Source organism: Semicossyphus pulcher, unplaced genomic scaffold (assembly GCF_022749685.1).
Source record: "Semicossyphus pulcher isolate SPU_LCO1_2020_fin unplaced genomic scaffold, fSemPul1.0.p SCAF_12, whole genome shotgun sequence".
NCBI classification, from domain to species: Eukaryota; Metazoa; Chordata; class Actinopteri; order Labriformes; family Labridae; genus Semicossyphus; species Semicossyphus pulcher.
The window spans coordinates 22,565,496-22,591,130 of NW_027211626.1; the positions used below are offsets into that span (position 1 = coordinate 22,565,496).

Sequence of the window (25,635 nt, forward strand, 5' to 3'; positions counted from 1 at the left end):
TATTGTCAGAGATTGACAGGGGAAATAATAAAGTAAGCTGTAGGTGGATGAATTCAACATATTGACCTAGGGAAATATACACAACATTTTATCTGAAGAAAAACATAAAACCCTTTGAAATGTCTCGTTGAAGGGTCATTCTGATATTTTTAAACTAGTAACAATCTTGTGCATTTGTTGTTTTAAATGATGTATATGTAAGACAGGTTTAACTTTTAATAAAACATCATTCTTTGCAGCAAGCAATTTTACCGCACAGAACAAAGGATATGCTTGTCTACTGATACCTCGAACGGTTAGTTTTTTTGTGTTATTGATTTTACATTAATCAGCAACTCCTGTGTTCTGTGAGGTACAGCTGCTGCTTCTGTTAATTATTAGTTATCAGACTCTCAGAACAAAGTCACAGCCTGTCAGTAGTAAATAAAAGCACTTTTAGTGGACGTACGGTGACTGGGCTCATGTGCCCCCAAGGGTTTGGTTTCACAGCAAGAAATCTGCTGGAGCAATTTCCAAACTTTGTAGACATAACACATGTATTTTAAGGTATAATAAGTAGGATTTTTTCTTGCATTTTGTCAACAAAACTTTCAAACTGGGCCCCTCCTCCTGGGCTCTTCGTCACCAGAAGCTCACTCTCACTCTCTCGTGAGAGAACACGCTCACCCTGCCGAGCTAACATCGACAACATCACGGATACCTTTGCCCTAGCATGCTAACCGCCGGCTAGCTTGTCCTACCCGGCTTGAGGCACCTACTTGTCCAACAGAAGGAAGGCCAGCTCTGCATCGCTCTTTCGCCATGTTCGGCGGTCTGAATGGGGCCCAGTTGCTAATTTGAACCACTCCCACACTCACCTATACGCTGTGATTGGCTCAGGGAACCACGACAGCGCCCCTCCTGAAAACGTCCCGTGCAAAGCAAAACAACAGAACAGATGCAGAGGGAAGGGTCTCACAAGGGTCTGCACACACCAGCACACATGTATAGAGGCCCATAACTGATGATTTATATTATATTATATTTGTAAAAGTCTATATTTTATTTTTCTAGGAAAATCCTACTCATTATACCTTTAACTATAATAAAAGCGCTCAGCACAACTGTAGATTGATCACATTACAGCAGTGACATAGTTGAATTTAAGCACGAAAGAAATCAATCCTGTTAAAGTCCCCAATATTCGTACATACAGTTAGCATGGTAGCATGCTAGGTCTTAGCCTGTTGGTAGAGTTTGATATAAAGAAAGAAGCTCGCAAAAGTTATTAGGATTCATTTTCTGGGAAGGCCTTACAGATTTCTACATTTAGTCTGGCTTAAATAAAAACATGATGAGATAAAGCTTTTCTGAGAGCCACCCACACACCCCTCGCTGCTACACAAACACAAATGTTAACAAGACGGGGGACCAAAACACACACACTCCCTGCTGAATGGATGCTCTCTGGGGGGCGGTAGTTCATCGCTCTGCCTCTAAAATAAATCCACTTTAGTTTCCAAAGTGGAACATAAACACAACACAGCCTCCGCCTGGAAAATCAGCCAGCAAGAAAATGAAAATGCCCAAAACAGCTCATAGCGCCGTGCTGCTGCCGTTTCTGTCCTCTGTGAAAACCCTGATGTTGATGCTGTGGACACACCAAGGGGTCTTCAGGGAGATTGAGGAGATGATACACGTTGAGTTTTCAGCGGGAGAGATGCTCAGAGACTTTATATGTTTGTTTCTGTTGGTGCAGCAGAGACTGACGGACTGAAGCCAGAACACACAGTGACCGCAGGACGCTGCCGCTCCTCCAGCTGGACCTCATTGATCGGAGAGCTGAGACGCCTCTGGGCTCAGCGGATCCATCTGATCCTCCGTGTTGTTGTTATTTCTGGAGTTTGAAACAAACCCAACTGTGCTGACATTTCCTGCTATTTATCGCTGATCCAGATTAGAGACTCTAAATGAGGAGCTGGAAAAAAGGACCTGAACTCTTTCCAGAGAAAGATCCAGCAGGTCTTCAATCACGTTCTGTGGCAGCTGAACGAGAGGCGGCTGTTTTTACTTTAACTTTTTGTATTTTTTTTAACATACCGCCTGGACTCTTTAGTCTAGTTAATCTCTATTTACAGATTCTACATAGAGTGTAGAATCTAAAGGCAGGGACGTGGATTTTAGGGATTGCAAGTGTTCTGGTTTCCGTTTGTAGTACGCTTGTAGTCCGAGTAATATTGACCAATCATGTATCAGCAGGTTGCGGTGTATGCAGGAAAAACTGTCCGTGTGGAGAGCGATAGCAGAACAGAACGTAAACCAACGACAACAATTTACCTTCTTACTAATCTCTATAAACAGACATCACCATGCTAACAGCTAACAGCTATATCCGTCCAATAAATTCCCTGACGCTGTGTCACGACAGCCGTTCGGATTTCAGATTTCCCAACTTCCTCAAATGCACTAGAACTGATAGATCTGACCTCCCTTGAACAGACTAACATTTTAAAAGTAGTTTTCTTCTCCTCTTGAGGACAGACCTGACAAAGCCTGACACAGCATTCCGAGGTCTGCTATTTCTCAATAACAGACCGTTGCTGTGAAGAACAGACCGTTGCTCGGGATTCAGCTCTCATCACACAGTCTGAAGGACTAACTGTAATCATATCAATTCGCTGAAAGAAGTCCGGTAAGGTTAAGCTCATTTTAAGAAGGCTACAGAGTTAACCGTTGCTATGGACGCTGCTCTTACTGTGAGCCTAACAGGCTGTTTTTAAATGGAAAACAAAAATACAATCATTTTTAAAACAACAATATCCTTTCCAAACCAAAAGTTTGTGTCAAATTATTGATTTTGTAAGTAGGTAGCCGTGAAATAAGCGGAGTGAGCAGGATCCTGCTCATCCTGTCCGGGTTCCATTCCGCAATAACAACCTGCTCACTATACATTATCCCTTACATATTTGTTGCATGCATGTTGTGTTAAAAGCTCAATCCTTTTGTTGCATGTTGTTGACTACAATATGAAAAGAGGTCCTAGTAGTGTAGCTGAGAAAAGAATGTTTCAAACCAAAATGTTAACTCTAAACTTCTACACATTGACACATCATCTTTTTAGCATTTATGATTGACCCAGCAATCAGCCAAGAATCAGGAGTTTAAGAATAAACTTGCCTCTGGATGAGTTGGTCACAATGGTCTCCAAACTCTTGGATCTAACTAGGTTACCTGATACTGTGATTTCCCTCCCACGGTGTCACTCCATTCCACATTTACTTTTCACCCACACAGTTTATGATGTTGTATGTGGTCTCATTGTAATCCCTGACCATAAAAATATGGGTTACCTACATTATATTTTCGGTGTTATCACATCTAGTAAAGGATACATGATGTCTCTATTTCTACGAATATTTAGAGCCCCAAACTGTTGTCCTGTCCTCACCTCGTCATTGTAATGTTTAAAGGTTCTGACTTTGTTTTCAGGTTAACATCAGGTTTAGTTCAGTTCAGGGTTAAAGGCTGAGGAATGTACGGTGGCCTCACAGGTATAGAAATACAAACATGAGTGTGTGTGTTTGCCTCAGGTCATTGCTGTCACTCTCCTGTAGAGACAAAGTCCAGACACACACACACACACACACACACACACAGTGACCTCAGCCTCTTTCATCACAACCTGTTTTCATTACGACAAACCAAACTCTCTGCTCCCACATGCTGCAGGGTGCTGAGAGGTCAAAGGTCACGCTACAGTGAGGCCACGCTGCGACAGGAAGTTCCAGGTCACCTCAGACTCCAGCTGCAGGGGTGGGTGGGGGGCGGTGTTGAGGGGGGGTTTGGTGGTCGAAACCAAGCCCACCCCAGTCAGCTGGTAGTGTTTCTATCTAATGACTGTCAGCGTGATTTACTGAGGCGAGCTGAGTCCTCTTCCTGTTTGGACAAAACAACGTCTGTGGGTGTGTTTGCTTCTTCTAACGTTTTCTTGTAAATGTCACAATTAAAAGGTAAGACGACACTTTAATGAGCCCGGAGGGGAAAAGGGGACGAGATGGTACCAAACTGTGGAGGACACAGAGCAAGACCAGGGAACAGAATGAAGATTCTTTTCTTCTGGCATGCAAAAAGTTCACCTCAAGTTTAACTTATATTTCTATACGATTGATCTAATACCTCTCCATGTAAATAAACTCTTTTGTTTATCATCTTTATCTGAGAATAAACGTCCATAAATCCATAAAAGACTCTTATACCTGCAGAATCAAGCTTTCTTCAGTGAAATGTCATGCAGTGATAGAGCTCTGTACATCAACGAATACACTGCAAACAGGATCTGCTAACGGTAAATGTGGCTCATTGTTATTGGAGACAATATAACTAAATGGAAACAAAGCCCACAGCAAACTCACTCCCTGTGTACTAATTTGCCAAAAAATTTTTTTAACCCTCTAGACCCCATGGCGGCCTGCAGCGCTCGTTCTATATTTCACTATAGCTATAAAGTTATTTTTAGTGCATCAGGAACGGAAAATAAAGTCACGAGCTTTGCATTGTAGATGCTTTTAAGTTGTCACAGATCTAAAAATGGCTCCGCAGGGTAAGCGTCCCGGTAATGTTATGGAAGCCGTAAGATTGTGTTGTGAGTCAGATCCTGAACCACCGTACATAATGGAAAGCGACGAAGATGTGAGTTTACGTTTTTTGCTCAAGATCACGTAATCACCGTCACTAAACAGCGGGACCTACCCAGCTTTCCCTGCTGGAGACGGACGCTGTTTTCCGGTGGGCATTGCGCCCCCTGTCGGTATGGAGGACTGACCGGGCCACAGCGACTTTTCCTCATATATACAATTTTTATCTCATACAAGTTGCCAAAGACACGACACATTAGAGTTTTCTGTTCTTGTAACATTGCTGTGTGGATTGAAGTGATTTAAGTGAGAGTCCTCAGTGAACTGCAGCGATATTCTAGAATTCTACTGGGGTCTAGAGGGTTAACTACAGTATGTGGTAGTGGTTAGGGCCATTGCCTCGCAGCAAGAAGGTTCATAGTTCAAATCCCAGTTCGAACAAATAGGGCCTTTCTGTGTGGAGTTTGCATGTTCTCCCCGTGCACGCGTTGGTTCTCTCCAGGTACTCCAGCTTCCTCCCACAGTCCAAAGACATGCTCGTTAGGTTCCTTGGTGACTCTAAATTTCCTGTGAGTGTGAGCGAGAAAGGTTGTCTGTCTCTGTGTGTGATTGAGTCAGAGATCGACGGTGTACCCCGCCTCTCGCCCAATAACAGCTGGGATAGTCTCCAGCACCCCTGCAACCCTATACAGGAAAAGTGGTATAGATGATGGATGAATGGATGTCCTGTCTTTAATAGATGCAAGGTAAACTGTGGTCCAGGGGCAGATCCAGAGGGGTGGTCAGTGGTGGCCTGGGCCCCCTTGAATTCTGATTGGTCACCCTAAATCCTTAACTATGATTGGCTATTTGCCTTGTCAGAGGCTGGACTTATGCTAAAATCAACAATTTGGGCTGTGTTGCGAGTAGCTTTCTTTGCATTTCAATGTGGTACCTTTCCTTTAGTACTTTAAATTGTTACTCTGGCCATACATCTTCTTTTTTAATCCTTAAAGAATTAAGCTTAGAACAAAGGGTTAATTAAATGCTATTCATTTGCGTGCACACACATGTGGACACGTATTTCATGTCACCCCTGCCTCAGTCAGTGCCCCAGTTGTGCCACCCCAGTCTGAATAAGCCCCTGCTGTGGTCACAACACCAGAGAAGCAAATTGTTGCCTTGCGTTCCTCCCATGATTTTGAAAGCAGGATCAATTGTCTTTATATGTGTTGGTTAAACAAAACCCACAAATATTCGCCCTTCTAGACACAACCAACGTCCTCTCTGACCTTAATGCTGCTTTCAGCTTCTTGAGGTTGACCAGAGACCAGGTTTATTTCCTGTTACATATGAAGCATGAGTGCATATTTACAGAAAAGTCCCATGTCTGCTGAAATCAGGTAGCCAATTGTAGTTTATTACAAGTGAATCGTAATAAACAGGTTGAAAGGATGCTGAAATAACTGCATTATGATGCAGATTTTAAAAAAAATTCCTCCTTTTTCAGGTCTACCTGCAGGAGGACGAGCAAAACACTTTCAAAGTCTTTGTTTTTTGAATGGATTTTGGATCTACTACATGAGGAGAACCTTACGGCTGATAGGCTGTCATGACACGCCAATGTCTCGCTCAACTTGCGCCTAAATGTGAATGTTGAGACTTATCATGTGAATCTCTGCCAGATCTAAATTCTTTGCCTTTGCATGGCTTTGTATGTAACCGCACCAGACTCGCTTTTTTGTTTGAACAGACATTACAACAGGCCGACTTCCTTCCTCTCTCTCTGATGTATCATCTGGCGTTTCCCCTGAAGACAGGCGACCAATGAAACACACCGTTACCTTGAATAAAGTTATTGATTTATCAGAACATTGCTGGAATCATTTGGCATAATGTAAAGTACTCAACTCAACCAAACATAAAACAAAGATCCAGCTGTTTTTATGAAACTGGCAAAATGTTACACATTACACCTCTGAGAGGAACAAGGTCCGGATGAAGTGAAGTAGCTGTTTCTTTAAGGATGAAGTAATGCTGACTGGTCACTGAGGTCAAAGGTCAGAGAGAACAGAGAGCTGTGGGAACCCCACACAAGCTCCACACACACAGGATGGAGGAAGTGTATGTGCGTGTGTGCGTGTGTGTGTATGTGTGTAATGTAATGCCCACGCTGGTCTGATGACACAATAAGTATAATAAAATGTCAGCAGCCATCTTTTAATGTCACACACAAACACACACACACTCACACACACACACACACACACACACACACAATGTATGGGAGACAGAAGAAAGAGAGGATTTCCTGTTCAGGAAGTGTGTGTGTGTGTGTGTGTGTGTGTAAGTGTGGTTACGAGCAGTGTCACTACAAAGGAATGGAGCTCAGTGTGTGTGTTTGTGTGTGGGTGCACGTCTTTGTGTATGACTCAGTGGTATAGCTCTCTCATAGGATGTGAATGAGACATCAGGATTATTATTAACATGCACATCTTATTGGTCATTTTGTTATGTAACAAATCTGTCAATAAATAAATAAACCATAATTTACTTTTTTTGTACAGTCATCAGTTAGGGATGGGTATTGAGAACCGGTATTTTTTGGTTCCGGTACGTGATTAGTCAGTACCGAAAGTATTGATAAGCTAACGGACAAATGGTGCTCCTATCGGTATTTAACGTGAACATTCTGTCTCATTTAATTTTTCATTCAATCGTTTCAATCGTTGCTTGTGTCCATGTATGAGTGATGACGAAGCCGCACTCGTCAGGCACGAGTTGTTGCATTGTCGTGGTCTCATGCTGGAGAAAGTCTAGAAGGTCTGTATGGCGGACAGAGTAACATGTTTGAAAGTTTGGGCTCACTTTATGAAATCGTGCAATTTATGTAAAAACGTATTTGCATGTAATGAGGGTAACACCAGCAATCTCACCCCAGTCTATAAATCTGAAGCTGTGCAGTGTCTTTGACTGTATTCGCAAAGCGGCTAATGCTAACGCTAGTGCTAGTGTTACGTTAAGTATGTCCTCAGTGCAGCCTCTGATTCTGGTGGCTTTGATAGCAATGCTGCAGATGGGATTAGCCAAACTAAAAATGCAGTTAAAACGCAGGGTCGTTATAAATAAGCCTGTAGTTATTCAGTCACTGTTGTTAGCTAGCTTCGGTATCAGCACTTATAAGGCATGTTCCAATTTAATCCATAGACGGCATCGATCAAGCAGCAGCCTCAGCTTCGTCTGCAGAGGGTAACGTTAGCAGAAGTCAGACACCCAAGCTGATAGCTTGCCTAAGTGTAAATTTTGAGTTGCCATGACAGCCAGAAAACTAGAGACTGTTTATGATTGTTATTGTTACATTTACTGTTGATGTTAACTGTTGTTACTGTAGGAAGATGACCACAGCCCTTAACCACAGTTACAACCCCCCTTTCAGAGGCACATTATCAGACACCCTAATACAGACATGTCTTTATTTTCTGCACCAAATAATGGAGAGTAGTATGGGTAAGTATTGGTATCGATAAAATCCTAGCGATACCCATCCTTAGTCACAATTGAGAAAAAACTCACCACGCTGTTGTTGTTCCTGCTGCTGTCCGTGGGTGTGCTGATGGGTCTGTTGGTGTTGATGGTCGTGCGTGTTTGCAGCGTGGTGTGACGCATGATGGGTTTTGTGGGTGAGGCCTGGGTCGAGGGCGGGGTGTGTGGTGTTGTGCTTGTTCTCTGTGTAGGCGGTATCGTACAGCGCCTGGTGGTCGTTCTGTTCGCGGTTGGGGTCGCCGCGCTGCAGCTGGAGCTTCGCCTGAACACCTGAAACACACGCGTGACAATCAAATGACACTTTTAGACAAGAGAGAGCTGAGAGCAGTACAAAATGTAGAATATCAGCATCCTCAACCTTTAAGTGTTACCATTAACTGTTTGTTCTGCAGCAGAGACGATAATATCAGGACATCCATGCACCAAACATACACAACTATGGGATGGATTCTCATGAGAGTGGGATAAACCTGGAGCATGTTTACATGCACATTAGTGTCCTGATTGGATCACATCCAGGATGCACTGTTTACATGTGACTTGAAAAATCTGGTTATCCACATCCCTGTTTACATGTTTCTAAGAGTTTCCGGGTATGACTTTACTGATTTCTGAGAATAAACATAGAAAATAAGTCACAACTCACTTCTGTATTAACTGTATTTATCATGCACTTTCCTATGTTTATGCTTTGGCAACATGTTTCTTGATCTGAACAGCAAAGCTTCATCAAACTGAAGTAAACTAAGAAATAGGAAGATCAACAGGAAGTCAGACAGACAGGTAGAGAGTGGGACAGAGGGGCTCATGGGAAACAGGCTGATGTATTTGGGATTTTTTCCTCTGAGTTTCCTCAGTTTTTGTTTCACTCTGAGCTCATTGTTAAACTTTCAGTCAGTGACAGAAGCAGAGCGACAGCAGGAAAAAGGAGCTTCGTATCAGTGACCTGCAGTCAGCGCTGAGGGCAGAAACACACAGAGCTGCATCTGCGACAAGAGGAGGAGGAAGTCCTGCAGTGACATCAAATCTGTTTCCATCAGACTTGTTGAGACTTGTTCATAATGTTATGATGTTTTTATTGGTGTTTCCATTCAGGTTTTTCAATCGCAAAGACGTGCAAAACTTTATACCATGTGTTAAATATCGTGACAACTGGTTTTTTGTGTTCAAGAAATGTGGTACAGACATCCACGCTCCTGAGAAAAGAAACCCTGCTAACACTAACTTAAGGTCTTCCATATATCTTCAGTCCAAAATAAGTGTATGGTAAGAGTGTTGGGTGTCTGTGGTCGAGATGAACCGGAGAATATTGTGTAATTGTGTCACAGAGGTGGTGACTCACTGCTGAGGCGTTCATGTTGTATTTAAAGGCGTTCCTGTTATTGTGTCCTGTCTGGTTCTGCTGTTTTCATGGTTTAATTACTTTGACTTCACCTCGCAGGAAGTCGGTTCAATCGGAGGCGTGGTGGGAGCGTATTGTAACATGTAGAGGTGTGTGTGTGTCTAAATGCCTCTTTGTTTGTCTTTCTTTGTTAAATAGAGCCTCTAAAGGCCAAAGGTCTATTTTAGTCAGATTTTTCCCCCAAAACATCGACTGTTTTGATTCTCAGAGTTCACAGTGCCAGCGGTACAAATATTTAATGTCATGTGTACACTGCACATTGTCTGCAGTGCTACAGAACTACAGTGTGGCTGACTATTCTGCCTCCACTGGCCTTCAGTTTAGATACTTTATTCATCTCTGGGGGGTATCCACCTGCCACAGCAGTTAAATTAGAGCCCAGTTCAGCAGCTTCCCAGTCCATGAATATCCAAGTGCAAAGTAGCGATGAGTTAAACAGTCTTGAATTAGCTGTCCTTCATGATGCTAACCCACTTGGACATCATCTTCTTCTCTGTCAGCGCCTCCAGAGTGCAGTTCAGCTCCTCCCCCAGTCACTGAGCAGCCTTTCTAACAACCTTCACCAAGTCTATGCTGGAAAAAGAGCCAGCTCTGGTCCTTCTTGTAGAAGATCTCAGTCAACACCAACCAGTCATCCAGGTGCAGTCCTAAACAAACTGAAGATCCTCCCCCTGGATGGATACAGGAGTCAGGGGTGGCTTAGTCCTGCAGTCCAAAATTAGCTCATCTTGACTATGTTGCGCTGCAGATGGTCCTATCGGCGCCAACCAACACAGTTTAATCCTTCATCCATTCACACATCTGTCTATCTATCCATGCTTGTCCTTTGCTTATCCAGGACCAGGTTCAGTTGGCAGCAGGCTAAGTAAGTTCGTCCAGACTACTCTCTCCTCAGCATCAGCATCTAGCTTCTCCCAAGGGATACTTCGGTCTTTCTAGGCCTAATCTCTGTTTACAGGCACAAGACCAAATTTTGGTATTAGTGTATAAGTGTTCTGGTTTCCGTTTGCAGTACGTTTGTTGTCCAAGTACTATTGACCAAGCAAGTATTAGCAGACTTTGGCTGCATGCAGAAACAAGAGTTGGGTTGCTAACTGGACTTTGAACAATGCAGCGCACAGAAACTGTAACCGCTGGCTACACTGGAAGCCCCGGACAGTTTGCCGTTGCTCTCAGAGGCTAAGACGTTGTCTGACAATAGCTGACAGGTTCCAAGATTGTTCCAGATGAGATATATAATCCCTCCAATGAGCTCTGGGTCTACCTTGGGTTTTCCGTCAACTTGGACTTGGGAGGAAAAACTCCAAAGGAAGCCGCAATTAGTCGAAGTAGAAATTGTAATCAGTTGCCATAACTCCCTTAACTGACTCCATTTGATGGGAACAAACTGCTTTTGGACTTCACAGGCGGTGGTTGGTAGCCAGCACAGTTAGCTTGTTTGAGGTTGAAAGCAAAGCTGAACACATTCTGTTTTTACAGGTGAAGAAAAAGTCAGAATAAACTCTCATTAGAGGATCATCCACAAGTGCGTGTGCACAGACTGTTCATCCACCTCTAAACATCTGAAACATCCATCACAAGGACCGCAAAGCATGCGAGCGCAGAGGGGTCATCAAACCCTCACCACCCTGCGCAGGGCTCAAATTAAAACTAACAAACTCGACCACGAAGCTCTTCCTGTACTTCATTAGGTCAGTAACATCAGTTTCATCCAATGGTAGGCTGCTTTGACCTCTGACCTCCTCGTACAGTTTGAACAGTGTTGTCTGATGACAACCTTTTTCCGGACACTGATGGACTCCCCCTCCTTCAGTGTGTGACTCACTGTGTTTACAGGCTGAGGATGTGAAGGGGCTTAGATGTGACCTCGATGGTGGGTCCTACGGGAGTGACTCGCCCACACCCTCTTCCCCTGGGACAAGGGGGGCGGAGGGAGGTAAGAGGGAGGTTGGACCTCCTCCTGACCTGAGCTGAAGGTTTATCGGCGCTGAGCCTCATTGCTTCCTCACTTTGTTTGAGAGGCAGGAATGAGTCAGAGCGCTCTGACATGTCCACACTGAGAGACTGAAGCTTGTGTGTGTGTGTGGACGTGCGTTACTCATGTTGTGGAGACATAAATCTGTTTACGCAGTCATATTGCGGGGAGGCCCCTTGCTTTTGGAAGTCCCCAAAACGTAAATCTTTTGTTAAAGGTAAAGTTAAGTTAAGAGAGAGGTCGTCTTTGTGCCTCAAGGAGCATGGGACCAGGATAAATAGTATAACATTGCTATGTGCTGCATGTGGGATACTCTGTGGTGAGTTAACAAAAAGTTGGCTATATCTGAATTTCCATAAACACGACTTGACATCCTCTGATTTCTTTCTGCACAATACACCAGGCTCATGAAACTCAGATCAAACCATCACCCACCAACTTGCAGTACATCACTTGGTTGCTGTACATACAGATGAGTGCCCACCAGAGGCAGAGAGAGGTTAGAAGAAAAACACAAGCCTCTCCTCTTCAGCGCGCCAGGTCAGGGTATGTCTCCAGGAAATGAATTTAAGTCAGTGTAATGTCCTCTGAAGCAATGGAAACATAACATGCGTGTGTGTGTGTGTGTGTGTGTGTGTGTGTGTTCCCAGGCCCAGAAGCAGAGAGGAAAGAAAACAAAGCAAGACAACAGATGGATGTTTGACTTCTCTGTGTCAAACATGAAGCCTGACGGAGGTCACCGCTCCAACATCACACATCACGGATGTAGAGAGTTACTCTGAGCTCCAGGACACGGCTCTCTTGGTTTGAACTGAGACACCTCAGTAACGATTCAATATCTTCACAACCCTGCTTGTATGTTGATGTAAGTGTTTTAGTGACTTTAGATTCCTTCTTTTTGAACAGGTAAACAGCTCAATTTGCCATCCTGCTTCTTCATGGTGTGTCTGCAGGTGTGCATGAGAGCCAGGTGAAAGTCTTTGTGCTGCACACACACTGAGCCCATGAGAGAGAGACACACTGCTCTGCTTCAGACTCTTGTTCAGCAAGCTCACCAAGGTGTTTGCCGGGACTAAGGACCCAAGATGGTGTCAGCTCTGAGCAGGATTAACCTCGCTCTGATCACATGCAGCCTCTGCTGAGCCGATGACTTTAGTTCTTCTGGAGGTGACAGTGCTTGCTGCTGGTTTTTGTTTTCTTCGGTCTTCCTGTTTATCTCAGTTCAGGATTAAAAAATCTGCTTTCTTTGATCTCATCAGGTTGTTGTTATGTTGGCATTTTCCTACCCTGAAGTTAAATCAACCTCCATGTATTTATCATCTGAACATGTAAATAAATTCAACAGTTTTCTGTGTTCAGTGATCTGCCTTTGTGCTCTGGACGCTGGGAAAATGAGGCTTGTTCATGTTGTGTGTCATCCGACCCAAAATGATTCATAACTGATTGACAGCCAATAACTTTTGTGCAGACGTCCATGTTTCTCAGAGGATGAATCATCCTCACTGTGGTAAGTCCTCAATGTAAGGCCAAGAACTCAAATGATTTGGTGTTGTGCACTCATTCAGTCACATAAATCACAACAGATTAACAGTCTGCAGGCATGCTAGCAGCTCTGTGAGGCTTTACTTACACACAGCAAGCTCATAACAACAATGCTAAAATGCTGATGTTTAGCAAGTATAATGTTGACCACGTTTACTGCCTTGTCTTCATCTTGTAGTAGTCTGGAGCCAAGAAGGATCTAACAAGCATGGGGTGATAACTTGAAGCCTTTATAAAGTCGGAGACATATTTGTGGATCATTGTACTAACTGGCAGTCCAAGATGTCCCTGCTATTTTGTTAATATGTTAGCAGTAATTAGCATGTATCGTTCTCTGTGTTCGCTGTACCTGGCTTGTTAGCTTGCTAGCTTTTTGTTTCTTATACATTGATTTTTTTTTAACGGCCCATGCATCGGAGTCAGGATGGTTGTCGGCTTTTCCCCACGGAGAAGCTGACAGGCTGTATGAAAATGTTATTCAAAGGTTTGTTTCATTCTCATGCAGCCTGATCCGCCACTGTTTTTTAAAAAGCAAGATGGCGATCGCCAACATGCCAAACACAAGGCCTCAAAGCAGTAGTCCACAAACCAACAGGTGACGTCATGGTGGCTAGCTACATCCACTTCTTATATACAGTCTGTGAGAACATGTGCATACATATACATGTAAGTACATATGTCATCTTTCTGGTAAAAATAATTCAGTGTTCCCTTTTATTTCTTTATTTAATGTTACTTAATCCAATTTTTTTTCAGTAGTTTTTTCTATTTTCAGATATTTAAATATTTCTATCCATTTCCTGTGTGTCTACTACAGTGTCGTCGTCGTACCTGAAGCGTGGAGCTCCGTTCTCACTGCCTCAGATCCTCCACTCAGAGCCGAGTCTCCAGAATCCAGCTGAACATCAGAGTCTGTCAGAGACAAACACAGCCAGCTTAAACATACATACCGAAGAATCATCTCTGATGGTAGAAGTAGAGTGAGTAGAGTGTTTTCCTCTCTGACTGATGGTCGGTTTAAGAAAAAGGAAGTACTATTTTATCCTCACTGATAAACTTTGACTTTCAGCACAAACAGAAACAGAGATACTGAGAATAGAAGACGTCCTCCTTCTGGTAAACACTGCAGCTTCCCACACACGCATACACACACACACACACACACACACAATCTGGATTAAATTAAGTTCCTGAGCGATAACAATTTTTTTTAAACAACGCTTAAAAATAGCTCCAGCAGAGAAAATAGAACCGAGTGAACGAGGGGAAAGTTTGTTTCTATTCGGAAGCTACACTGACCTGGTCCAGATCAGTCCGTCTAAAATAATGTGAGTTTATTTATTGTGTACGAGAGTACTGTTTAGAGTGTACTGAACTATCAGTGGTACCTCTGAGGGCTCACTGCGGCCCTGAGAGCGCCTTAGATACATCAGCGGGGGACTCTTCTAAGTGCAGAGCTGGAAACAGGATGTGGTTAACCTAGCTTAGCATAAAGCCTGAAGCATGGGGAAACAGCTAGCCAAAAAATGTGAATAACGATATCGATATTCTAATTTACAAATATTTCCCTGTGATACTGACTCACTGCGTCACTACTTCATGACTCCTAGGTGTGGCGTTTTTTTCTTGCATCCATGGCGGCCATCGTCTGGCCCTCAGTAAGGGCTAGTTATGGCTTGACATAATTGACCTGTAACTGTCATGAGTTTATCCATCTATCCATCATTTGTTCCCACGGCCTGTTGACAAGGTAACAGCGATTCTTCTGCTGACCCACCTGTGTCCTCACAGTTTTCTCCTCCGTGTCCCGGACAGCAGTGCCACAGCAGAGCCGTGAAGATCTGTTGCTTCAGCCTGTAGACGGGCCGGGTGGACATCTTGTACCTGCACGCACGCACACACACACACACACACACACACACACACACACACACACACACACACACAACTCCACATGAGGACAAATTCTTATAAGTTTCTTGAATGTGAAAATCACCTGAAATTTAAGACAGACATAAAAAGTGATCAAACTTTCTGAAGTCAGACCAAGTGGAGTTTAACTCATTGTGTCCATCAGCCATGAATAATAATAATGAATTTCCCCAGAACTTTAAATCTGACTGTGTGCAGAAGACTTTAAATACTTTTCATAATTATTTTTCTTTAATCACCTTTTTACCTCTCAAATTTATTTTGGGGGGTTTGGACATCAAGATTGTAATTTCAGTGATCTCAATGAGCAGATATCTTCTTAGGATACAGAATGTGTGAGTGAGAGACTAAATAAACTCCTGGTTCTGCTCGAGGTTTCAGCCTGTTAAAGGAAGTTTTTCCTTGCCAATGTTGTCACTATGATTTTATATAATAAAGCATTTACAGCCTAAAGCTGCTGCTGTGTCTCTGCATTACATTTTCACAAGCACAGCACTTAATAACACGTTTGAGTGCTCGTGCTTTACTTGAAGCTTTCATCTTCTCCTTTACATCTCAGAGTGAAATATAATACATTTTATTACATTTATCTGAAAGCTTCATTTACTTTAGAGATTAAGATTTTCACACAAAACATGACATGTTTACAAAATCTGATGTTTGGTTATAGATTAAACTATACAACAGTATTTAAATACAGCTGAAACCCTCAGTCCATTAATCCATTAGCCCAGTGGTTCCCAACCTGGGGTCTGGGCCCCCCTTAGGGGGGCGCCAAAGATCACTGGGGGTGCGCGAGGCTTTGTCATTAGATTTGCACATGTTAAATAAAATCATTAAAAAGCACTTACTTGATAATCAAAAAGATCTATGTTTGACATACATTCATACATGCATGCAGAAATACCTACATCCACGTATTTAAATGTGACTAAAAAGGGTGTTTGTTATAATAATTAAGGATAACTTTGATTAACTAAAACGACAAAGAACTATCGGCTGATTGGTGTAAATTCTTGCCAATAAAGATTTGGAATGAATCACTTTATTGTTAAGGTGCACGTGTGTGCGGGCTCGGGGGGCTCGGCCTTTCTTAGATACAAGCGGGGGGGCTCCAAGGAAAAAAGGTTGGGAACGACTTTTTTAGAATGATTTGAACTATTTGAATGTTGAATGTTGAATTTGTAATAATTTAGGGGTTTGCACTGCTGGTTGAACAAAACAAGCTTTGTGGAGCTGTGGACGTGAGTCATGTTGACGCCATTTTTAACTATATATATATATATTTTTTCAGACTAAACCAATCAATCATCAATCATCAATTAATGGAGAAAATAATCTGCAGATTAATCCAGAGTGGGTCGTGAACCTAAACAAAGTTGTTCAAAATGAGCTCCAGCTAAAACAACTCCAGTAAAATCCTGCTTTTACATTAATCCAGTAGTAATAATAATGATCTAAAGATAGAATATATAATAGTTAATGCTCTGACCACATTTTCATGATGACACTGACAGTGATTTACTGAAGGACACATGTTGATGCTTTTAAAAGAGTCCTCTCACACTGTGGTGTTAGTGCTCTCACTGCAGAACAGGATGTACTCACATGACCAGCTGACAGTCCGGCGTCCCGCTCGGACACAGGCTATGAGACTTGATAATGTACGGCTCTGTTCCACACGCCATCGCCGTGGTAACCATACGCTTCTGGACGAACGCACACCAGTTCCTGCACCACACACACACACACACACACACACACACACACAGAGTCAGGATACTGATGCTGGGTGATAACACGTCCACAGTGTGTCAGGAAAACGGATGAGATCATTATGAAAGACTTGAGTCACACGCACACAAGCACACACACACACACACACACAGACACACACACAGTGGTTGTGTTGAATTTGCGTGTCCACAGTTTATTTGTTGTTGCTTCCTTCCTCTTTGGGGTCAGAGGTCAAAGATGGTGCCATCTCCTCCCTGACCACCAACAGTTCACTTAAAGGAATAGGTTGACTGTTTGTGAAGAGTCAAATGGGAAGATTGAGACAAAGAAATATGACAGAAAATTACCCCCCACAAACCATTACGTGTCATTTTTACAGAGAAGAATTCCTGATAATGCGGAAACTGGTGTTACTCAACGTCAGTCAGTGTCCTAATATTTTCTGAGAGATTAATTGACGAGAGGAAATAATACAGAGTTCAGCTTTCATTTTATATATAATGAATGTATACAGACGCTAAGGGTTTGAAGAGTCTGTGAGCAGTTCAGTGAAGGCAACATTTGTGAGCTGAGGTCTGCTGGTTACAAACATTACATTTGTGGTGTTTGGTGTGCTGACGGGTCACCCTCCAGGTGTGCGTGTTTGTGGATTGTGGTACAGAGCCCAGAGGTACGGAAGCCCTAAGCGGACATGCATCCTTACATTTATTCCCACAGTCCTCCTGTGATAACGAGTCATTTCTGGTTCAGCTGATGCGACGTCAGGTGATCATAACTCGTATCCCCGGAGTTGTAAAAGCACAAACATAGAAACAGGCTTCATTAGTGTGGACAATGGCAGCACGACATGTGGTGGTCTGTGATATCACAGTGACCAGCCTGTTGTTTTGTTTTCTAGATCGCCAGAGAATTGTCCCGTTATCACGACAAAACCAGCTTTGTTATCTCGGGATAATGAGATAAATTCATCCGTTATAATGGGAAACCAGATTTATTGTTCGAGATAACGAATAAGTCAAAATCTCAAGAAAACAACTTAAATTAACTCGTTGTTACAGAAAAACCATGTTTTTCACCTCAATTAACAAGATACATAAGTTGAGATCTCGAGAAAACATCCGGAAACATGTTATCACGGGAAAAGTTAGGAAATAAAATGTATGGCTGCATGTCCGCTGAGGGCTTCCGTACAGAAGGGAGAAACGCAAAACCACCGAACAGGAAAGTAAAACCCCAAAAAGAGACATAAGAACAGAACGAAATTAAAAATCATCTTGCAAGAAAAAAACCCAAAACCACCACATTACATTAAGACACATCAAAGAGATATGAGACCACTATAAGTGGTCACAAAAAAACACTACAAAAGAAGACTAAGTGACACATAATTACTATACTGGCACAGAAAACCAACACAGAGAAACAAAAACCAGTTACTCAAAAACCTTCATGAACACACAAAGCCTCCACAATGTGACACAAAACCACGACAAAACCAACCTCTGATGAATATCTGGAGCTACAAATTGAATTGGCATTAATTTATTATCAGAGCTGAAAATGAAAAACTGATACGTTGATATCACACGTCTGATCAGTTATTTTTGTACCTTGAGTTGTTTTTATGCTTCCTGTTTGCTTCTGTTGGCGTTTCACTCACAGCAGTTTGCATGAAGGTATTCTGTGTTGGCTATTGTCCTGCTTTGTAAACGCTTAACCCCTGCATCTGACATATTCTGAGTCTGCTACCTGAATGCTGTGTGTGTGTGTGTGTGTGTGTGTGTATTTACAGCATGTTGATGTTGGACTGTTTGTCTCAGAACTTCCTGTCTGTGGACTCTGGCTGACAGACTCACCAACAGCTCGGAGAGCGCAGCTCAACTTTCATGTGTTTCACAATCACTCCTTTGTTACTGGAAGTGACTCTTCATACTAACAGTCCTGATGTTCATCACAAAACAAACACACACCAACATCTCGGCTTTCTTTCAGAGAGCTAAACTCCTCTTATCTCTCTTCCTGTAAATCATCGTCTGCATCTTGAACCAATCAGATGCTAGGCAGGACTAGATAACCCTCGCCCATCATGTGAAACCATTCTGGACCGTTAGCTTGTGGCTAGCAGCAGCTTGCAGAATGATATGATGAGTCAGAGGTTGGACCTCAGTTGCCACAAACTTAAGCGATTTAAAAATCCTCTAGGGTTGGTGGTTTAAGTTGTCCTCATCCTCGTCCTCCTGATCTAACATCGGGAAAAGGGATGTGTGGGTGGACGGAAATTAAAAAAAACAAGCATTTGTTCTTGATTTGAGCACACAGAACATTGTTTTTTTCAGCAGCTGAGCATCACTGTGAGGAAACATTTCGTCCTGCAACAAGGGGCTGTGACCAAGCAGGTGTTGAAAAATGAAGCCAATAGCTAAATGCAAAAAACTGCAGTTCCTTGAGTGTCCACTTGAGGCTCCACAAAACATGAAATAACATTACAGCAGATTGGAAAATGCATATTTTTACAGCAGAAAGTTTATCTAAGTGCTACTCATGGTGATTCATGTTGGGCCTCTCTTAAAATAAATGGTAATGGTACTAAATAGCTCTTTTCTAATCTTTGCGACCACTCAAAGTTGCTTTTACACTACATATCACATTCACACACACACACACACACACACACACACACACACACACACAGTGCCCAACTGTCAATCAGATATCACACTCATTTGGGGTTCAGGTGTCTTGCCCAAGGACACTTTGACATGTAGCCTGGGGGAGCTGGGGATTGAACCTCTGACCATCCGAATGAAGGAGGACAGACTCTACCACTGAGCCACAGCCTCCCCAAAAATAATGTAACAAAGAGTCGGTCTAGACCTGCTCTTTTTGTGAAGTGTCTTGAGATAACTCTGGTTATGATTTGGTGCTATACAAATAAAATGTTATTGATTGATTGATTGATTGATACAGCCTGGTACAAAAAAAAGCTTTGTTATAAATAGGCTCAAGATAACAGTACGGGCTGTACGGTCTGTTGAGCTTTGATAACTTGCCGTTTTTCAACCACTTGCTTTTTCTGCAGACTGTATACATACATACAGTCACTGCACCACCCTCTCATCCAAATGTGGTCACTTTAGGCTCCAGCAAACCATCATGGCAGCGGCCATATTTAGGCTTCATTCACACAGATGAGAAACCAATGGGTGACGTCATGGTGGCTATGTCCATTATTTCTACAGTCTACGGTTGTGATTAAACCTGCATTCTGTCTAGCAGCCAGCAGGGGGCGACTTCACTAGTTGCAAAAACATTTTAATTGCTCAGAAGTCTTTGAGAAACTGCACCACTTCTCTCTTAACTCATGTGTTTATGGTCTCAATCAATAGTTTCAAATCGAGTTCCCTTTTTTTGTCCGTCCTGATCAAGTTAGGAAATCCGGAGATCGTCAGTGACGGCAACATTCATGACTATATGACGCAGTGATATAATCGTTTCTACATGTGAAGAACGTTTCTGACTCAGAAACACCCTGTCATTTCCTCTGGAGTCATTTCCTGTTGGTAGCTGTGACATCACTGAACAGGTCAGGGACACATACACACACACACACACACACACACACACAAACACACTCCGAGCTGGACAGGAAGTCAGGAAGTACAACCTCATCCTGAGCTGCTGTAAAGACAGTTAACCTACACACACGCAAACCAAAAATACACTTGGGAATAAACATACAAATTAGAAATTCTTAAACACACACACACACACACACACACACACACACGTCAAATATGCAGCAATGGCAAAAGATCTGTGATGCTGTGAATGCCGTGTCAGCCAAGGGATGCACGCTTAATTAAATAATCCAATCATTTATAATTCCCCTAAAAACATATAACACATAACAGAATCAAAATTTGATTATATGATGCATTTTTTATGTTTCACCTTTAAAACTTATATTTCCGTGCATTAGACAAACTATTTGTGGACTGTGAAAACCGGAGGGTTCTTATCTTGGTAAGACTGCTCTCCACCAATCGTAAAATGTTCTCTTACCTAAGAGAAGAGCAAAAATAAGATTTGTGTTCGTGTATCACCTCTTGCATGAGGCCCAGTGTCTAAAACTTCTAATACATTCAGTTAAGTCTTGTTTCAGACATACAAGAGCTAATGGAAACAGTGCATGTTTGCATTATTGTTTTTGCTTCAGAAATAACCAAAACCATTAAATTCTTACGATCAATTAATCATTGCAATTCTTGCAAGTATTGTGTGTGTATGACAGCCTGAGGTAACAATGAGGCAACACAATGGTGATTGAGTCTATGGTCCACTGATGAAAGCCTTTGCATTTGCAGTATAACAAACTAGGCATCTGTGGCGACTTTGTGGGAAAAATCACAAGCGGCGCCCAGTTAGTGACGCATTTTCACCCAGCAGTGGTTGGTCTGCCAGAGAGGGTAGGCGGTCTCTGCAAGTGTTGCGAGTAAACAGTAATCTACTATGGCTGAACAAACAAAGAAAAGATGGATGACTACAGATACAACTTCAAAAATAAGTGAAAATCCAAAGAAAAAGAAACAAATTTGACGTCAGATGAAGCAAACAGTCTAAAAAGGAAAGCGACCTTCAGCGAGGGAAATCAAGAGTTACAACCGGAGCCAACCGTGGATGTCACGCATTCAACACTGTCTGGATATCTGGCAAGTGTGCTCCCGTAAGCAACGTTTATCGCCATAGGTGCCAAAGAGAACAGAACTGAGCTCTTCAGTACAACATTAAGCTCCAATGTTGTAAAAACTATGAAAAACACACTGTTGCACTGGGTGACATGTTCCTTCATTACGACAAACACATGCGCTGTAGTTTATTTAGACTCAACCTCACTCAGACTCCTATTGTCCCAAAAACTCAATAAAGCAGCACATGAGGACGCATCCGCTGCTAAAAATAGTCCCCTACACTAACATTATTACATCATGATGCACAAAGTAGTGTTGGTTTTCTTCCTTCTAAAACGTGGTGGCCTTGTGAAGGTTGGTTAGGTTAAGCTGGAGACAAAAACCCTGCTTCTTTCATAAAAGGTTTGCTGCTCTAACAGGATTCAGGATGTTACCCTCTGTCTCTGCTTTATACAACCACTATCCACCTCTGACCTTTGACCTCTGACTAGCGTTGAGCTGATAAATGTTTATACAGGGTATAATTAGCACTGTACAGGGTCAGTCGAAAACAAACACACCAGCAGGCTCCTGCAGCTCAGAGCACTTTCATGCAGAAGTGAGCTTTAAAACATCAAGAGCGAGCTGAGGGCAGATTTGAAGGCGCTGGAACAACATCAGAGAATACATCTTTATTCTTCATCTTCAGGTTAATTCGTCCTGTCAGACTGAACCACGGTCGCGAATTGCATCAACCAAAGCCTTTCTTTTTTCTGCTTGTTTTCTCTCCTCCACGTGATGCAGCTTAATCTCAATGTGTCCTCTGTCCTCATTCAACTTGATAAAACTACAAATAAATGTTTTTTATCTGAGCAGAATTCTCAGCTGCACGTCGTCTTCAGCTACTTTAGAAGGTTTTATTCAGTGAGGTGAGAACTGGATGAAACTCCTCTGGGATCCTCCTCCTCTCACTGATATTATAAGTTCATGTTCAGTCTGAGGATGTTCTGAGATGTGAGGAGTTTTGTTTTCTTTGGACAAAGTCTCACCTCCTCTCAGAAACTAAAAGTAAACTACCCGTAGTTTGTTGACGTTGGATCACTGAGAATCCTACTGGGGTGCTCTCACACTGTAGAAAAGACTTGTTCACTACGTGAGTTACTTCTGTGATGAATGGCGTTCATTTCCTGAAGTTGAGGATGGCCTTCATTTCCCAGAATGCAAAGAAACTTCTTGAGCGAGATAGTTTGTCCATCTTGTCACATTGTCTTGTTGTTAAGATCCAGGCTTTCTTATATCATCATCCTTTATCAGTATTTTGACATCAATCACAGATTCAGGGGGATCTGCACACGCCGCTCAACCGATTCAATCAGTTAGAGGAACGCAGTGCTTGTGGGGAAAAATATCATGGATTTTAAATGTCCGACCACCAACATTTTAATCCTGTCTAGTCTACTTAATAATAACAAAACATACGTGTCGTTGGAGTTTTTCCCATCAACGTCTCGTCGAACATTTTTTGTCATCATTTTTCGTTAACGAAATTAACAGTACTGTATCAGGGACCTTAAGTCCGACTCTGCTGACTCAAAACCTGCTGCTGAAAATACATCAGAAACGGCCGAACTAACCTCACAATTATAGACAACCTTAGTTAACCCTCAACCCTCCAGCTGCTGGTACATGGCCCAGAATGAAGTTAGGCTGTAAACAGCCTAATAGCTGCCGTTTGCCTATTAGATTTGCAGACCAGACACGCTTCCTGTGGGCGAGGGCTTGTGTCGTCTGACGGACCAGAACCGCGGCGCAGACGGAACGCATTGGACACGGATCCTGTGGGACCGAGGGGTTATAGTGCTTTTAGGTAATTCCTGTTTTTCTCAGACGTCCTTACATTTATTTAATGGCAACTTTGTCCTTATGTTATTTAGTTCTAGTATCAAATAATATCAATTAATTTGTAACCCAGACATCCTACATCCATGGACAACAGAAAAGCCCCCCATCACCTCCATGAGAAAGACCCCAGACTTAACGTTGGTCATTTGTCTTTTTCGCGTGTGTTGTTTGGAGACTCTTTGTCGACACTTTGGGAACCAAAGAGAGATGAGCGACAACCAAAGTTGGACTTTTGCACTTATCTGATTCAAAATGTCCCACAGTTAGAAACCATGTGTCGGACTGCGGTGATGTGACCGTGTAAAAGAGAACATGTGGGATTCTCCTTCTTTCCAACACAAACATCCAGACGTTTGGTTTAATTTTGTGCTGTCAGTCATTCTGTACGAGGAGCTCATTGAAGCAGCATTTCTCATTTTGAGTCAATAACCCGCTGCACTTTCCTTCGATACTCGGGGTTGTGTCTCAAAGTGTCACAGCTGCCGTCTGTAAAACCGTCACTTTTAGCAGCAATGCGTCGGTCCCTATGGATTTGTTTTCCTGATCATTGACGAGTGAGGACATCGACTCATCCTGAGAGAGACGGAGGAGAACAAGAGTCCAAGAGTTCAGGATCCGAACTGAAAGATGTTTGTGAACGAGCCAAAGTCTGAATGATGAAACTGCTGGAGCTCTGAGAACCAGATCAAGATAATGTTTCAGTCAGATATCCGCACCTTTTTTGTTCTTATCTAAACTTTTATATGTGTTTTTGAAAGTTCTCCTGGAACATGTTTTGGTGTTGATTCAACCCTGATCGGCTCCCCTGTGATTACAGAGAGACAAAGTCAGACCAGGAGTTGAGCGTTGTTGTCTAGAAATAAGAAAATCTCATTCAAAATCCCATTTACATTTCTAACAGTTTTAATCACTAACCAAGAAAGAGAGCCCTTTTTAACAGTACGTCATGGGGCTCCCTTTAAGTGTCTATCAAAAACAGTGTCTGTAAAAATAGTGAGACAGCAGGGTGTCTGTGGTGAGGTTACTCTCAACACCTTTTAATCCTCCATTAACTTTGCCTTGCAGCCTTCTTACACGGCACTTTCCACTGAAGAAGACATCATCCGGATTTAGTCTCAGCAGCAGAATTAATCCACCTGCACGATCATGAGTCTGATAACAACACTGTCTTTAAGGCCACGTCTCATTCGCTCCTCTTTGGCCTTTGGGTGTCGTACTTTCATCTGCCAGCTGTGCGCCTCCTGATAACGGCTGAATGAGCAGTAAGCGATGCCTTCATGGTCACATTATCTGCAGGTTCGGCTCCCTTTGATCCGTCCGGCCTTCTGCTCACTGAGCTTCTTCTTCTTCTTCTTCTGTTCAGTCAAACAGTTCAGGCTTTTACTTTGATAGGATTTCACTGTGACTATCAATTACAAGATCAGCTGCAATTCAAGCAGCCGAGGAGGCAGAAGCTCACACAGAACACCATGACGTCTTGTTGCCAAAGAAAGACGAGCACAGAGACAGTGATAATGATAAATTGAAATCAATAACTACCTGGAAGGATCAATTGAAAAACGAAAATTGTTGAAATTAACAGCAATTAAAGTCTTAAACATTTGAAGTCTATAAAAACACCTGAATGATCCTTTAAGCTCCTCCAAAGCCTCAAATCTTCTTTTCTCACAGCCAAACAACAAACTTTCCCGACTCCACTTCATCAACCCTTAACTACCTGTTGACCTCTGACCTCTGAAGCATGTATGTACACCCCTCCCCTCTCCGACCAATCAGCCTTCAATGATAAGGTTGAGGCTAAAAAAAACAGAGGGACCCTACAAAGCTGCCCTCCATTACAGCAACGCAGCACGGACTCGCAGCACAAAGAGCTGCGTTTGTGAACGGTGTCATTAAAGCAGCGTTTAAAGTGGGGGGTCAGTGGAGGGGGGTCTTTGAGCTAATGGAGGGTTGTTATGTTAAGAGCCCTCAGGGATCATTTTATCAGGGAATCTGTGGTCGAGTCCTGCAGTTTAATGTATGGATGCGGGTCGGAAATATGACGGAGGCCTGTATGAGCTCGCTCCAAAAAACGTCACCCGAGACATTTAATCCTCTTATTTAGTCTGTCAGTCTCACAGAGTGACACACGCTTTAAAACTGCTCCTGAAACACGTTAAAATGCAGCAGATCATTTCACCTCGAGAAGATAACTGTATAATAAACTTGAGATGTGATTTATTCCTTTAAAAATAAAACGCCTCGCCAACACCTCCAAAATTTAATATAATTACACGGCTGTGATAAATACTTGATTCTGATTGGCTAATTACGGCATTCCAAGGTCTGCTATTTCTTGATAAC

The 25,635-nt window shown here is 42.7% G+C and overlaps 1 protein-coding gene across 1 annotated transcript in view; it reads right to left on the reverse strand.

Moving 5' to 3' along the window:
- mmrn2a (multimerin 2a) overlaps window positions 1-25,635 on the reverse strand; it is a 36,240-nt gene that overhangs the window by 7,261 nt on the left and 3,344 nt on the right. Inside the window, exons 2-5 of the mRNA XM_069659343.1 lie at window positions 16,595-16,717; window positions 14,832-14,938; window positions 13,886-13,966; window positions 8,166-8,405 (exon numbers count right to left, since the gene is read on the reverse strand). Coding sequence (XP_069515444.1) covers window positions 8,166-8,405; window positions 13,886-13,966; window positions 14,832-14,938; window positions 16,595-16,717 — 551 coding nt within the window. The remainder of the gene's footprint in view (window positions 1-8,165; window positions 8,406-13,885; window positions 13,967-14,831; window positions 14,939-16,594; window positions 16,718-25,635) is intronic.